Source organism: Ambystoma mexicanum, chromosome 1q (assembly GCF_040938575.1).
Source record: "Ambystoma mexicanum isolate Mex_15411 chromosome 1q, UKY_AmexF1_1, whole genome shotgun sequence".
NCBI lineage: Eukaryota > Metazoa > Chordata > Amphibia > Caudata > Ambystomatidae > Ambystoma > Ambystoma mexicanum.
Window position 1 is genome coordinate 707,574,791 of NC_090922.1, and position 15,858 is coordinate 707,590,648.

The following is a 15,858-nucleotide window of genomic DNA, read 5'->3' on the forward strand; positions in this document are numbered from 1 at the left end:
GTAGACAGAAGATAGACATAGCCTTGCTGCAAGAGACGCACCTGACGCAGGATAAGACGGAGATGATCAGGAAGAAATGGAAGGGGACCTTGGTGGGCTCATCATATTCGGCTTATGCTAGGGGAGTGATTATCTGGGTGGCGCCACATGTCCTGTTTCAGCTGTTACAGATGATAGTTGAGACGGACGGGAAGATGGTCATAATGAGGGGATTGCTGGAAAATAGGGAGATAAGCATTGTAAATACGTATGCCCCGAATCAAAACACAGCGGCATACTTTAGAACCTTGTGTAACAACCTTAGCACATGTGTGGGGAGCGCAGTGATTTGGGGAGGAGACTTTAACTGTATACTAAACCCTAAGGTTGATAGATCAGATGGGAAAATGGATAGACCTGCCCCAGCCGCTAAAGCGTTGCAGACATTGCTGAATGACTTTGGGTTCGAAGATGTGTGGAGGTCACGGCACCCCCAAGAGAGGCAATACTTGCATTACTCTGCCCCGCAGCATTTACACACAAGGTTGGACTATGTTTTTGTCACACTAGAGATAATGACGGAGATCACACAGGCAGGATATAAAGCGAAGGTCCTCTCGGACCACTCGCCTTTGATCCTCGGATGGCAATATCGACCCACGAGAGCGAGGATTCTGACATGGCGCCTCAGAGCAGAGGCACTGAAAGACCCCTTTTTTAGGGAGTATATGAGGGGGGAGATTGTTAACTACTTTGAGACTAATACTGGCAGTGTGGACTCGGCGGGCACGTTGTCGGAAGCCTTTAAAGTTGTGATGAGAGGGGTAGCCATAGCAAAATCTAAAGGACTGCAAGGAGGGATCCTAGCTGACCTACGGGAAACAGAGGGAGAATTGGAAAGAGCATTGAAGGGAGAAAATAATACCAAGGAAGACACTGAACTGATACTCAGGCTGCAGCAGAAATGTGCTGGACACTGGGAAAGATTGTGTAACCTAAAAAATATATAGAGAGACAGCGTGCGGGAGGGGATAAACCAGGAAGGATCTTGGCATGGCTATATAAGAGTGAAACCCTCAGACCCATGATTAGAACAATAACAAGGGAAGATGGAAGTGTAGTTGATACCCAAGAGGGAGTTAACCGGGAGTTTGCAGACTATTATAGGCTACTATATGGAGATGATGGGGAGAGTAATTACACGATGATAGTAGAAACATTGGAGGATATAGGATTGCTGCAGATCAGTGCTGAGGAAAGGAGCTGGATGCACCGATTACTTTAGAAGAGTTGGAAGAGGTGGTGAGGCAGTTACCCGCCAGCAATACTCCGGGGGCTGATGGGCTCCCAAGTGAATTCTATAAAATATTTAAAGGAGAGGTGCTCCCCCCGCTTTTGGAAATGTTGAATGAGGCATATGAGCTCGGCAGACTGCCAGAGTCACTTAGAGAAGCGGTTATAATACCGCTGCCCAAACCTAACAAGCCCGGGCATAGCTGCGGTTCAAATAGTCCCCTATCAATGTTGAATCAAGACAGCAAAATACTGACGCCTGTTTTGGCAAACAGACTGAGGAGGGTTATTGGCAAATTAATACATCCTGACCAGAAGGGCTATGTCCCGAATAGGAACATATCCAATAATCTCAGACAAATCCATCGAGTTATTCGGCATGGGAACGCGAACGAAGGTGAATTGGCAATTGTATCACTGGACGCAATAAAGGCCTTTGACTCGGTCAAATGGCCATGGCTGTTGGCGGCCTTGGCTGGCTATGGCATGGGGACTGGATAGCTACAGTGGGCGAAAATGTTATATAGTGAACCGCTGGTGAGAGTTAAAACAGGAGCAGTGATATCTGAAAGATGGCAACTCCGTAGGGGTACCAGACAAGGATGTCCATGGTCCCCTATGCTCCATATATTGGCCCTGGAACCCTTGGCGATATACCTGAGACAACAATATGATACGATAGGCATTGCTGTGGGAGGGGAATGACATCTAATCTCTTTATATGCGGATGACATGTTGTTGTATTTTCGACACCCGGAGGAAAACCTCCAATACATTTTGGAAGTGATGGAAAGATATGCAGGGCTGTCTGGCATAGCGGTGAACCCACAGAAATCTAGCATGTTCCCATTGGGTGGATATAAGGGATCCCATTGAAACAGCTACTGGTGTTACAGATACCATGGGAGGTTAGCACATTTCGCTATTTAGGGATAGATATATACTGTCACGATTTTCCAGAGTAGTATTAGTGACAGCTGGTCCAGGAAGGTAGCTGAGTGGCGTAGGAACTGTTATGCCCAGGGAACTGCCCCTACTAAAATGGCCCCCAGGTTGTGATGTTAAACTGTACTCAACATGGCCCCCAAGGAACCTGTTGTTCATGAATCCCTGGTGTTCTAGTGGTGCTGGGTGGGCCCAGGGTATATAAGCCCCGCCCTGGGCCACACCCAGCGCTTTGCGTTTTCTTCGGCTGGGATCAGCGTGGCGCCTGCGTGCACCAGCTCTCTGCGAGTAACCAGCTTCAAGGCCAGCGCCTCCCTCGCGCTTTCAGCTGGTTTCTGTATTCCAGCGCTTCCAGTAGTCAGCTTCCCGCACACGGCCTAATCCAGAATCCATCGCGGGTGAGAGTATCTTCATCCGATCATCCCGCGGCTCGTCTGAAGCGGCTCGGCTTCATCTGAAACTGCATTGGGACCTCTTCCGCACCGTCTCCTTCACGGACTCACCCGCGCACCGAGAGCACATCTGCATCCAGGAATTCAGCTCTCCTACGAGACAAAACAACAACAAGGGGTGAGAACTGCATCCCGCTTTCCCCTTCCAACCCCACCAATCTAACACTTACCTTAACCTGCTTCCGAAACCTTCCGTTGAAGTCTGGCGGTTCCCAGTAGTTGCAGTGCGGGCCTGGAAAGGTGGGGGAAACAAACTGCAATTAGTCTATCTTTGGAACTCATAACTCACCGCGTGCCTCTGCCAATAAGACGGTACGCTAGCACTAGCACTTTCAAGAACATTAATCTGTCTGGACGGTGCCAATAAGAACTCAAAGTGAACTAGCAATCAGGTGCGCTGCAGCTGGCCTGAGTCACCGTTGTCCAGTAAAGGAACTGGGCTTGGATTGCAATCTTGGCCACCCAGTGAAGGAACTGGGTTTGACTTTCATTTATCCAGAGAACTATTATGGAGGATCAGCAGCACAGCATTGAGCGCCCCATCCATTAATCCGGATTACTCCCAACTCTCTGATCACTGGGTAACAACCTGCAGTGATCAGAGGGAAAGGAGTGTTCTGGACTATCTTCAGGGGGCAGGTGATCGCCTACAGACCGGACCAGGAACCATTGATAGACCGGACCAGGCACTCCTGCAGGGCCCACAGTTAAGCGCTACATATACCACACGGTGGAAGAGGAGCATAAGGGCAATAAAGAGGTAGCCATTAAGAAAATCGAAAATTGCATGAGGTTCTGGGTGAAGCTGCCGTTAGCAATGATGGGACGTGGGGCAATGTTGAAGATGATGGTCCTACCCAGGCTCCTGGACTACTTTGGGAATATACCGTACTTGATACCTAAGAAGTTTTTCATTACATTGGACAGTGTGTGCAGGGATTTCCTTTGGCATGGCACACGAAATAGAGTGGCCCTCTGGAAGCTACTGAATTTCTACGAGAGAGGGGGTATAAAACTGCCCAATTACGAAGTTTATTATATAGCAAGCCAGCTGCAATATGTAGCTAAATGGCTCTCAGAGGAGGCAACCTCTGAGTCCAGGCTGTTTAGACAAGATTGTGCCCCATTTTATTTAAAAGAGATTATGTGGCTGCCAAAGGCAGAAATGGAAGGGCGTCCAAAGATGATGGAACTTGGATGGAAGATGTGGCGCAGGGCATGCCACATGATGGAGAACCCATCCCCATGTTCCCCGCAGGTACCACTAGTAGCACTGGCGGGTGAAGAAAAGCAACTAAGGATGATAATCAGAAACCACTGGGAACCTGTTGGGATAGCAACAATGGGTGATATTTGGCAAGAGGGGGCTATAATAGATTTTGAGGTGTTGGGGGAGGAAACCGGGTTACATACAGGCCAGTATATCACATATCATAGAATAGTGCAGAGAATGAAGAGGACTTGGCCTGAAGTGGTACTGGAGGAAGAACCAGATGTTACCATAGATATGATATATGACATAGCAGAGGGGGGACATGAGATATCCAGAATATACGAGATGATGATGTCCAAAGTAGGGAAGGAGGTAGTACAACTGAGACAAGATTGGGAGGCGGAAGTGGGAGCCCCGATGGATGATGGGATGTGGGAACGAGCCCAAGGGTATCATAAGAAGGTGTCGCAACTGTATATTACGCATAGGGCATATATGACACCCCAGAGGATAGCTAGGTTTAAAAATGTAGGACGGCAAGTATGCCCCAAATGTGATGAAGTGAATGCTGGTATGGTGCATGTTTTGGTCATGCTCGGTTATCGAGCGCTTTTGGAGCGAAGTGGCACACAGACTAGCAGAAAGAGGTATTAAGATTGTGGTTCATACAGTGTGGGCCTGCTTGTTAGGGGGGGTTCCCAAGACCACGAAAACTCAAGCATGTGAGCAAACTAAAGGACCTGGCATATGCGCTTGCAAAGAGGAGAATTGCTATGGGGTGGAAGACATGCTGCAGACCATGACTAGAGGTATGGTGGAAAGATTTGCAGAAATGAGCTGATGCAGAAACCATGGTATGGCAAGAATCGAGTCTGCTGCCTTCATCATGTCCCCTAGCCTGGCCCCTGCCTGAAAAGCCTTAGAGGTTATTGCTCCTCTCACTGAGTGTTCCCCAAAGGAATCTGTATCTACTCCTGCTTGTGTCCTAACCCATCTAATCCATCTAGCTAGCGTGGCTGATGCTGCTGCCCCAAAAGCTTTCCTTATGGCTATGAATAACTGATTCACCCCCTGGAGTCTCATTTCCGTAGTCATGAACTCATATGCTGCAATGCATCTCACTGGACATAATTTGGGTCGATCTGGGAATGCCTGATAAGATATTGATCTCAACCAAGTTTTGGTCCTTTTCGTGATAACAAATGTTATTCCCTGAGAGGATATTGTCTTCCTATTGATCTCTAGTGCTCTGACGTCTGACACCCTTTTACACAACAACAAACATAAGAGCATAGCTAACTTGGCTGATAACGCTTTCCTTGTCAGTTCATTATTATCTGCCTATGATATAAACATTCTCAGGACTTTGTCTACGTCCCATACCTGATCATATTTTTGACTTGGTGGTCTAATTATTCGAACTCCTTTCAAAAGTCTGCAAATTAGAGGGTGTTCTCCCACCGTTATCCCTTCTATTCTCGGGTGTCCCACAGAGATAGTTGAGCAGGCTGTATTGATCGCCCTGTATGCTTTGCCCTGGGCTGCTAGCTGTGCCAGATAATTAGCTATGTGAACTACATCTGTTCTAGTGGGATGTACGTCCCTTTCCACACACCAATTGTGCCAACCTGACAAAGCTGTCCTGTATGCCTTCTTGGTCCCAGGTGCCCAGGCTTCATCAATAATCTGTTCAGCCTCTTCCGATAATCCTGGCCTAGTGCAGGATCCCCTGACATTGCCTATGCTATGTAATTGAGACTGCCTGTCCTCATCAGAGTCTGACCCCCCCTGTGGGGTCCCTCACTATTAGGTCTAACCTCATTATGGTATTGGGTTGTCGTAAGTGATCTCTAGCAGATCCGGGAACCATGCTTGACCTCCCCAATTTGGCGTAATCAGCACCATGGATACTCGCTGTCTCCTCACCTGTGCTAGATTTCTCGCGATCATCGCAAAAGGAGGAAAAGCATATTCCTTGCTCTGACCCCACTGTTGCAGGAAAGCGCCTATTTCTTCCTCCTCCGGGTCTGGTCTCCAACAGAATAAAACTAGCAATTTGCCTGTTCAACCTTGATACAAAGAGGTCTGTCCAGCATGGACCCCATCTCTCCATCAGTGTCTGGAATAGTCTCTCGTCCAGCTTCCAATCGCTTGCGTCCTTGAAGAATCTTGAGTTCAGGTCTGCTATCTCGTTCTGATGGGCTGGTAAATATTTAGCTGTCACTGATATCCCTTTCTGTAAGCAAAGGTGCCAAAATTATTTCGCTAGCACTGCTAACATTGTTGACTTCGTGCCTCCTAGTCTGTTTATATAATGGACTGCCGAAACGTTGTCCATCTTGAGCAGCACACAGCATCGTGCTCTCTCTTGTGTCCAACATTTCACCGCCAAGGATCCTGCTAGAAGCTCTAGGAAATATATGTGAATATTTAATTCTTCTCCTAACCATCTGCCCCCTGTTGACAGATCGCTGCATCTGGCTCCCCATCCCCACCTACTGGAATCGGATTCTATCACTAGGTCCGGGGAAGAGCCAAATATTGCCCTTCCATTCCAGGCATCCATGGGCTGAAACCACCATTGCAGTTCCTCTTTTGCTTCTAAAGAGAGGAGTAGCCTTTGTTCGTAGGAAGCGCCCCTCCTGAGGTATGAGATTTTCAGTCTCTGAAGGGCCCTGTAATGTAGAGGGCCAGGGAATATTGCCTGAATTGACAAAGCCAGGCGTCCCACTAGTTTCGCTAGTTCTCTCAGAGATATTGTCTCCGATGATAATCTGGTCCATATTTCTTTCTTGATTTCGTTTACTTTGTTCAGGGGGAGGTTTAACATTCCCTGCACAGTGCCTAATCTGAAGACCAGGAATTCCATGTTCTGCCCCGCCTGTAGGCTTAATTTCTTCCAGTTTATCAGAAACCCTAGCTGTTGCAAAAGGTCTAGAGTGACTTCTATCTATTCCTTGATCAGCATTTTTGTCCTGGCACATTACGCAAATGTACAGGTAAATGATCAATCTGAACCCTCTTTCTCTGAGGAAAGTCACCACCGGTTTCATCACCTTTGTGAAACACAATGCGGCTGATGCCAGCCCAAAGGGTAGGCAAGTGAACACCCACATTTGTCCCTGCCATCGGAACCTCAGAAATGTTTGTTGTTCTGCCGCCATAGGTATGGTCAGGTAAGCATCTTTGAGATCTATCCTTGCTAGCCAATCCCCTTGTTGTAATATGTCTCTCGGGAGGTGTATGCCCTCCATCTTGAAATGTCTGTATACTCTGAATGTGTTTAGTTCTCTTAGATTATTGGTCTTGTGACAACCTCTCACTATAAACATGTTGCTTATAAAGCTGTCTCTCAGATCTGTTACCCATCTTATAGCATCTTTCCGTGCTAGTTCTCCTATTTCTGTGTCTAGTAACTCTTTGTCTGCTGTGCTGAGCACTAGTGTCTTTGGCTCTTTCTCTTGCTGTGGCAAACTTAGCCAATCTATGTGAAAACCCTTTATGGTGTCTAACACCCAAGCATCTGTAGAAATCAATCTCCATTTCTCTACACACTTTGCTACTCTACCCCCCACTGTGGGAGTGTGTGTTTGTGTTCTGTACACGCTTGTGCATTCGTTTCACCTGTGTTAGGCTGATGCTGGTTATCAGTGTGTCTCCACCCTCGCCCTCTTCCTCTCGAACGGAAGAATGGGTTTGGCTTTCTTTCGTCTTGTTTCCAGTGGTATCTGTCGGCTTGGAACCTGTTGGTCGCCTAACGGCTGGTGGAGCGGCCCCTGCCTCTTCCAGCCCTGCCAAAATCCTGTCTGCCAAATTCTCTCTTCAAAGAGGCCTGGGCTTTATCTATCACCTGCGTATGAGTTTGCAAATTTCATTAACTCTTTTATAAACGCATCTCCGAAGTTTCTCCCTTTTGCAGAGGCTGCTGCCTCTGATGTGGCCAGCTCGCTGAGCTTGGGATCAATCTTGACCTCCTCCTTTCCGCCATAATCGCGCTATTGGCGTTGCCCAATAAACATCTCTGGGATCAACCAGATAGTATAGTTGGATCTATAACCTCATTGTTTTCTTTTGCCTCTTCTGCCATCTCCATAATTTTCGTAAGGGGTCCAATTACATTAAATATTTTATCTTGGCATGAGCGCCAGGATCTGTCCAGTCCTTTTTTTATATCTTTTACATACCTCTTCATGAATGTAACCATGCGGTCATCAATATCTGGGTTCTCCGCAATACCATCCGGCGGGTGTGGCCTTGGGCACTCTGCCCTCAATTTACTTCTGGCTTCTTTTGCCAGCGGTGTTCTCAGTCTTTTCTTTATATATGCCGCTATCTTGGTCGGCAGTTGCCATTCTGAGGAACGTGGGTGCATCAAGGCGTCCAGTTCAAACTCGTCCCTGGCCTCCTCCTGCTTATCTTCTTTCCGTTTTCTTTTTCTTGGGAGCTCTCTTATTTTCCTCTTCTTCCGAGGATATAATCTCAACTTCCTCTCCTGTTGATTGGCTCCCCCAATCATCCTTGTCATACCCCTCTGAACTGCCAGCGGTATCATCTCACGATTTGCGTTCTTTATCTTTTCAGCTTTCTGCCTTCCTCTTGCTCTTTCCTTTCTGCGGTCTTACCTAGGGGGGTCTTGGCCTTGTGGGCTTTCTTTCTTCCCCATTTCTTTGTTCCTAGACCACCTGTCCCTCTCAGCCCTTCCATTCCTTTGGAGAACTTTATCCAGTCCTCCATGACTGCCAGCTGTTGAGAGCTGTGCCCCATACTGTGACTTAGGGCCAGCTCTCCCATGCCGGGTTGAATTATTTTCTGGCTCACCTGAGCCCTTCCCTTTCACTTGAGCTGGACATAATATATTTGTCTGGGGACAGCAATGCCACTGTTTAATAATAATTCTAGGTATCTTGGGCCTGTACCCGTCTCTTGTACATATTTATGGACAGAGTCTGTTATTTGGCCCTCTAGAGGCTCTGTATTCTCTATTAAACCTCTTGTGGGCTGTTTTTCCTTTTCGGCCTCTAGGTGGCACTGTACTCTTATCCCTCACACGATTCGTGCCATGTATCAGGGAAACCTCCCACATTCCATGCGCTCTCTGCAGCTTGTACAGCTGATCCTGTCAGCGTGATGATCCGATCATTGTAAAGATCGGTAATGATTTTCTAAACAATATGCGAGGTACGCTTATTTTCTGGCTCGCTCCGGGCTATTATACAGTCAAGGAGGTGTAGATGAGGAGCACCCAAACGTTATCAAGTCACAGTCGTGCTCCTCGTACTTCCGTGACTGTAGTGCCCTCTCTTGTCCTTGATCCTTGCGGTCGCCAGAACAGCTTGTCCCGTTGCGACCGCGGGAAATACCTGAAGTGTCAACACTGAACTCTGCGGATATGTTCCACCATAAACTGTCTACACTGCGCTCTGTCGCTCAACTATTGACAGTGTAATTGACATCCTATCTTAACACATATCTCTCTTAATTCCTTAAGTGCTAAGGACGAGCTATCTCGTCCTTCAGATTACCTCTGTGTTGCCAAGGACGAGTTACCTCGTCCTTTTAGGCACTTCGTTTTGTGCGATCCCTGCAAGAAACCCTCTCCCCCCAGCCCTCAAAGCATGGGGCCACACCTATGGAGACTCCTGGGGGCAGATGGGTGACCATCTGCCCCCAGGGAATGGGGTACAAAAAAATAAAAATGTAATGTAGATATGGGCGGGGGGGGGGGGGCACTAGCCACCAGGTATTTTTTTTTCTCCACCATGGTCACACCACATGGGAATCAGCTGCCCAAGTCCAGGGACATCACCCCGACCATCCTGGAGCGTGGGCTGGGCTGCAATACAGAATTTCGTTTGTGGGAGGGAAGGAGAACCTGCCGGGGCTCCCTGGAGCTGCCGCTGTGCGTGGGGACAGTACACCCACATGGTAAACGGATGTGCAAGGCCTTTCTTGCTGGACTGTGTTACCCCAGTCAGAACTCCAGGACGGTTGGAGTTGATGTCCCCGGCCTTGGACATCCATTTACCATGTGAGCTACTGTTTTTGGCAGGACACCTGTGGAAACGCGGGAAGGTAGGCCATGTGGTGTTGGTGGCGTGTTTCAATGGGTGAGCAGAGTGCAACGTGCGAAAATTGTGGGTTTTTTTGCCATATTTTGGACTTTGCTGGGGATTGTGGGTAATACATTCTGGGCCGATTTGCGCAAGTCAGACCTCTGTGGATTCCTGCGGGTGTCCTCTTTGCAGAAATGCATGGGGTTCCCTGTTTTCCTTGGTGGCTTCAACACCATAGGCCCAAATCTGTAGGTTGTCCGCATGAGCAAAACTCCTGAAAATCTGATGTGCTGAAAAACCTGGGGTTACCCGTGTTTTAGCCTTTTCCCTTTGCGTCCAGGTAGGTGCACCCATACATGTGAGGTACTGTTTTCGTCAGGACACCTGTGGGAACGCAGGAAGGTACCACATTTGTTGTGTTTGCGTGGTTTTCATAACGTTTCGACCCATTTGCTGCTGCCCTTTGTCACACAACCCTTTCATTTCCCAAATGTGACCTACATTTAGCCACTGCTTTAGGCACTATACACTTTTGTAACCTGCACAAGTCACCTAACCTTCAAAAGGTCTACCTGTGCCCTTTCAAAAAATGTATGCTTGCCCTTCCTCACCATATTTGTTTTCCTTATTTACACATGTCAAGTAGGTCTCTTTAGGCCGTAAACATAAAACTCCTGTGTATCATGGCTTCATTTTTGGCTTTTGGTTTTGCTGGTTTTGGAAACATTACAAAAATATTGTGATTTCCTAACTGGAAGAGTCGGGGGAATGTAGCAGAGCATTGTTTTTCTCAGAATTCACAGAAGCCATTGCCTTACCGGGCCAACCATGTCCACCGCATACCTTTTTTTTCTGTCATGTTCCTGATTGTTCCCCAAATTATGGAATTTTTCCCTACATAGTTGTTGCCTGACCTGCGCAAATCACCCCTTCCTAAACTTGGAATTTTGTCTGCTTTTCACAAATGTATGCCTTTATGTCCTCCCTTTCAGCTTTCCTACCATTTTCTTCAATTCCGTCCACGCATGTCCTATTGGCAAAAAAGGCCAAAATCGCCTACCTCTCACAAAACGGTTGATAACCATAGCAAAATACTTTTTTTTTAATTTCCACTCAACCTGTTCTTCAAAGCCGGGAAAATGGGGAATTCAGCACAGCAAACCATTTGTTCCTAGCTCTTACGAGCAAAAAACCACAGGCTTCTTAGTACATCATTTTATTGGTATTTTCTGAAAAAAACTCTACGTTTTTTTCCCTTTTTGGTTATTTTCTCTCACCCCCTACAGCAAACTAGGATTCCTGGGTGGCTTTACGACTGGCTACATGTGGAAAAAAGGGGGCCAAATTTGGTTGAGATATCTCATGTAACAAAAACGTTACAAGGGATTGAATGGTGACATACCGAAATCACCAAAAAGGCGTTGGCACTGGGTGGGAAAAACCATGGCAGTTAAGGGGTTAAACTGCAACTGACATACATTCTTAGCAATATCAAAGAGAAGTAGCATGGGTACTTAACTGGCTGCCCGAGCAGCAAAGAAAGAGGAGGAAACAACATGGTGGATTGGATATATAGGGATGGATTATAGACTATTGTTATTGGTTAATAATGTCACATCTTTTTAAAGTCCAATAACAGAAGAACTACTAAAAAGACTTTAAACCGTTGGGACTTGTAGTTTTGTTTTTCTAAGTTATTGTTTTAATGATACTGCTCGAAGAGTAAAGTTGTGAGAAAGCATAATCCTTCGCCTCGTGTCTTGACACAGAAAGTGTGTGATTCATGGCAAATCATTTGATCATCACAATAGTGGTGTCAAAACAGGCTAAATAGGTCTTTGACTGATGAGAGTCTTTGACAGAGGGCTGCATTGGGATGACAGGTTCATTTTTAAAGTTAATGACTTGACAGTAAATCATTAAAATGAGATTTTGTCTGTAATCACTGAGATGTTTCAGCGCAACATGCTCCCAAGGCCTACGCTCAGAAAAAATAAAATTAATGAGGGCGTGAAAACACCACATTAGTGGGAATGACAAAATCAGAAATGGACACATATAGAGAATGACAGACAAAGGAAGTGAGACAAATGGAGAACTACAAAAATGGAGTGCGGGGCGACACAAAGTGTGATGAATTTGTATTTATCAATGGGTCTTGGCCGTCACTGGCGCGAAAGCAATTTCAAGACCCTTCCTGGTTTGATCCTCAGCCCACTTAAAGCCTAAATTGTTGAGTACGAGCAATTTTTTTTCTCCATTTAAAAGAATTTCATACATGCAAACATCATCCATTCAAGAGATGGTAGTCCAGTCTTAGTTTTGGCTCTGCATTCTGAGACTTGCAGTCAAGGGTTTCCTCATTATAAATCCAAGACTACAGGTCCCAGAATGCACATTTAAAACCAACATTGGACTAGCTTCTCGGGAATGGATTATAATGTAATCTATACAATGAACACGTCACCTTTTTCCATAGCTCTCAACCATTTGTGTCACAAAAGCGGGTGAAAACACCCGATTTTGTTTTTGTCGGGTGAGAGGCCCATTGAAATGAATGGGTGTGCTGGAGGCTTGGCGGGTGAGTCTGCTGTTTACAAGGCGGGTGACACCCGCCAAAAGCGTGTGAGTTTAGAGCTAAGTTTTTCTCTGCTTTCCGTTTAGTTTAGTGGGAAGATATACGAGTCATAGAAGCTTGAGGAAGAGGTCTCCAGTGTTAATACCGCAACCCTCTTCCTGCAGGGCTCTTTCTGGCACGGTCAGCCGAGCGAAAGCGTCCTTTTTGGTTAAACTGTACTTCACCTAACCATTACCGCGTGCGCTGTTCCTGTTTGTTTTTCCAGTCAGCACAAAACCGTTCATTCTCCCAGGGAAATATTCGCTATGTACGCATGCGTACAATCTCCAGTTCGAAGATGGCTGCAGTCCAGGAAACGTTCGCTTGTGGTTTTGGTTTAAGATGTAGAGATTCAAGACTACATTTCCCAGAGCCATTTGCACCACTGCGCATGGGCGCTGCCCTCGCTCCATCTTGCCCTGAGAATTTCGGGTACCAGAGCTCGCCGGCCGGGCTCGGAGGAGTCACGAGAGGAGCGAACGGGATGCGTGTAGTGCCCGCTGGAGCAGGTGAAACACCCGGGCTTGTTTGAGGTCGACAGGTGGTGCAGGCGCTGCCTGGTCTTCCAAGTTTTCCAGGAAGGACTCATTTTACACCGTTATCTGCGGATGGGGCGTAGTACGGCTCTGTGTTGTTGGAACAGCAAAGTGGATCTGATTTACAGCCACGTCACTGACACTGCTGTATTCTTGCCTTCGCTCTGGACAGTAATAACATTTATACAAATGATGGTATCGTCTTGTTTTAAGCGCTGAAATTAAAATCGTATTATTTATTGTTGGGGAAGGAATGTTTTATTTTTTTATTTTTTAAGGAAACCAACTTTTCCGGGATGAAAAGGAAATAATATTCACAGAGGAGACTTTATGCCCAAAGGATGAGATCCTTACTCAGTCAAATGTAAAACGAATACGGAACATTTCTCAAGGTATTTTTTGAGTTGTCAATTTCAAAGGTATTTATTTATTTGAAAGAACAATACTTCATTTGACCTGGATTGAATCTGATAAGGAGAAAACCATTTAATCAACCAGCTTTTTTAATATTTTCGAACATATCCTGCTAGTTTCGAGGATCACCAACTAGCCAACAAGATTTCGCACTAATTATGAAGACTGAGATTTTGAAAGCATCAGGCATTTAGAAATAAGCCAGTTTATTCAAAGACTTTCTTATATTTAAGACGTTATTTTCGAAATAAATATAACCTACTATTTATGAAGACTTCAAATGCGCTGACAATAGAGATAACTGGTAAATAGACTTCTTTCTCCCTAATAAGACCCCCCTCTTTTTTTAAATGACACTTTACTTGTAACAAAGATACGCTACTTATTACAAAGCTATAACGCATGTCACAGTGGTACTCTGTTTGAGACGACCCGCTCATCGATAAGCAGAACTGCTTCAAATGAAATAAGACTATTACTTATTTGATGTTGTATGCAAACATGAAGGACGTCTGCAGGATCTGTGCCAGGGAGCTGTGTGGCAACCAGAGAAGGTGGATCTTCCATTCAGCTTCAAAATTGAATTTGCAGGTTTTGTTGTCCCATGTCTTAGGAAAGGAAGTCTTGCGAGATGGGAGAGCTGAGTTTGCCTGTAGCAAGTGTGCTTTCATGCTGGATCGGATTTATCGGTTTGATACTGTAATTGCTCGAATAGAGGCCTTGTCCATTGAACGTTTACAGAAACTGCTCTCGGAGAAAGACCGACTCAAGCTTTGTGTGGCGAGCTTGTATAGAAAAAATAACGAAGACCCATCTGTTGACAGTAAAGGTGGGGAGGGGACTGTTGACATATCTGATCTCCCTGATTCCAGATATGCAGCCCTTCTGCAGGAAGACTTCACATATTCTGGGTTTGAAGCTTGGACTGAACATGAAGATCAGATTGCAGAATCCAACCACTGCCAGCCTTCCGACGTCTCAGTGAACCGCCCAAAGCGATGCCATTGCTGCGCTGTTCTGAGAGTGCCAGATGCTGATTATGAAGCAATTTGCAAGGTGCCGCGCAAAGTGGCAAGGAGCATTTCCTGTGTCCCATCCACTAGGTACTCTGCCAGCATGTTAAACGAGGAGCTACAAGAACCTTTGCTGTCTGATGTACAACTTGACAAGATGCTCATTGAGCGAGAAAGCTTGGAAAGAATTTCTTCTGGTTCCTCGGTTGAATCCTTGCACACTGCATTGGAAACCTCTCCATTACATAAGGATGATGAACCAGTCAAAGGTGCCAGACAGGATTCCAAATGTGACTTCTGCACTGATGGCAGTTCGGTTCAGAGCTGCACGCCCCACAGCAGCACCTTAGATATGGCCCTTACCCTGGTAAAAGCTTTTGACTACAGGCCCGTTCAGAGCCACAAGGGAAGTCGCATTCCAGTAAAATCAAGTCCTCCAGGTGCAAAGTCTACCAGCTTAACAACAGATGGAAGGGTTCAGCCAAACCTATTAACTGCTGGGATTGGATTCATGAACCGGATCGGTCATCCTCTTCCCAAAATGGCTCACGACTTTATCCCAGAGCTTGCAGACCTACAGGAACTGTGGGAAGATGTGTATGAAGATTATATGCCACTCCGCCTGCAGGTATATTCCATAAGTCATACTGCTTACTAGAGTATTATAGCATTTCATATAACAATTAAATAGCATACCTATTCTTGATGCCATAGCACTGTACAGTGTGTGCTTGGCATTACCCTATTGTTTGGAACATTCCAACCTTTGAGAAAAATCCAACATTTTAGTTAATCACTTCCCATTTCCTGAGGCACAATAATGGTGTTTGTCATATTGTTTACTTAGATTTTCTTTCTCTCTAAATAATGGATCCTTTGTGTAGTAGTTATTTATTTATTTGGATTTGTAAAGTGCACTAGCAGCCCAAAGGCATCGAGGCGCTGTTTCATGAAATTGTCTTAGTTATATGACGTTTTCTTAGTTACATGGGAATGCTTGGCTCTTGGTTACAGTGAGCATGTAGCCTCGCAATAGTACTGGATTATGATCATACAGGTGATTGCATTTGGTTAGCGTTACGGTTACAATGAAGGCTTATAGGACCAGTAAGACTGGGGTAGGCAGTCTACCTAGGACAGTGGTGCCAACGATACTTCATTATACAAACAACATATCTTGAATTAATGCGACCCAACACTTCTAACATAGTGGTGTAGGGAGTTCCAATGTGTCGCTGCCAAGACTGGGAAACTAGTTCCTCCTGCACGCCTTCTCAAGGTCTTAGGAATGGATATCCTTTTAGTATAGGCAATTCTCATGGGTCTGGTTGAGACGGGTTTGA

At 46.0% G+C, this 15,858-nt stretch overlaps 1 protein-coding gene across 15 annotated transcripts in view; it reads left to right on the plus strand.

Moving 5' to 3' along the window:
- Positions 1-15,858, plus strand: part of PDE4DIP (phosphodiesterase 4D interacting protein) — a 1,465,918-nt gene that overhangs the window by 860,451 nt on the left and 589,609 nt on the right. For 9 of the 15 annotated variants that reach the window (XM_069641316.1, XM_069641317.1, XM_069641320.1 and 6 more), the window contains exon 1: positions 12,952-15,143. The exons of 5 other annotated variants lie outside the window; for them this stretch is intronic. In XM_069641316.1, coding sequence (XP_069497417.1) covers positions 13,989-15,143 — 1,155 coding nt within the window. In that variant the 5' untranslated portion in view covers positions 12,952-13,988. Of the gene's footprint in view, positions 1-12,951; positions 15,144-15,858 lie in introns of those variants that run through there. One more of the 15 variants, XM_069641330.1, reaches the window with a different exon arrangement.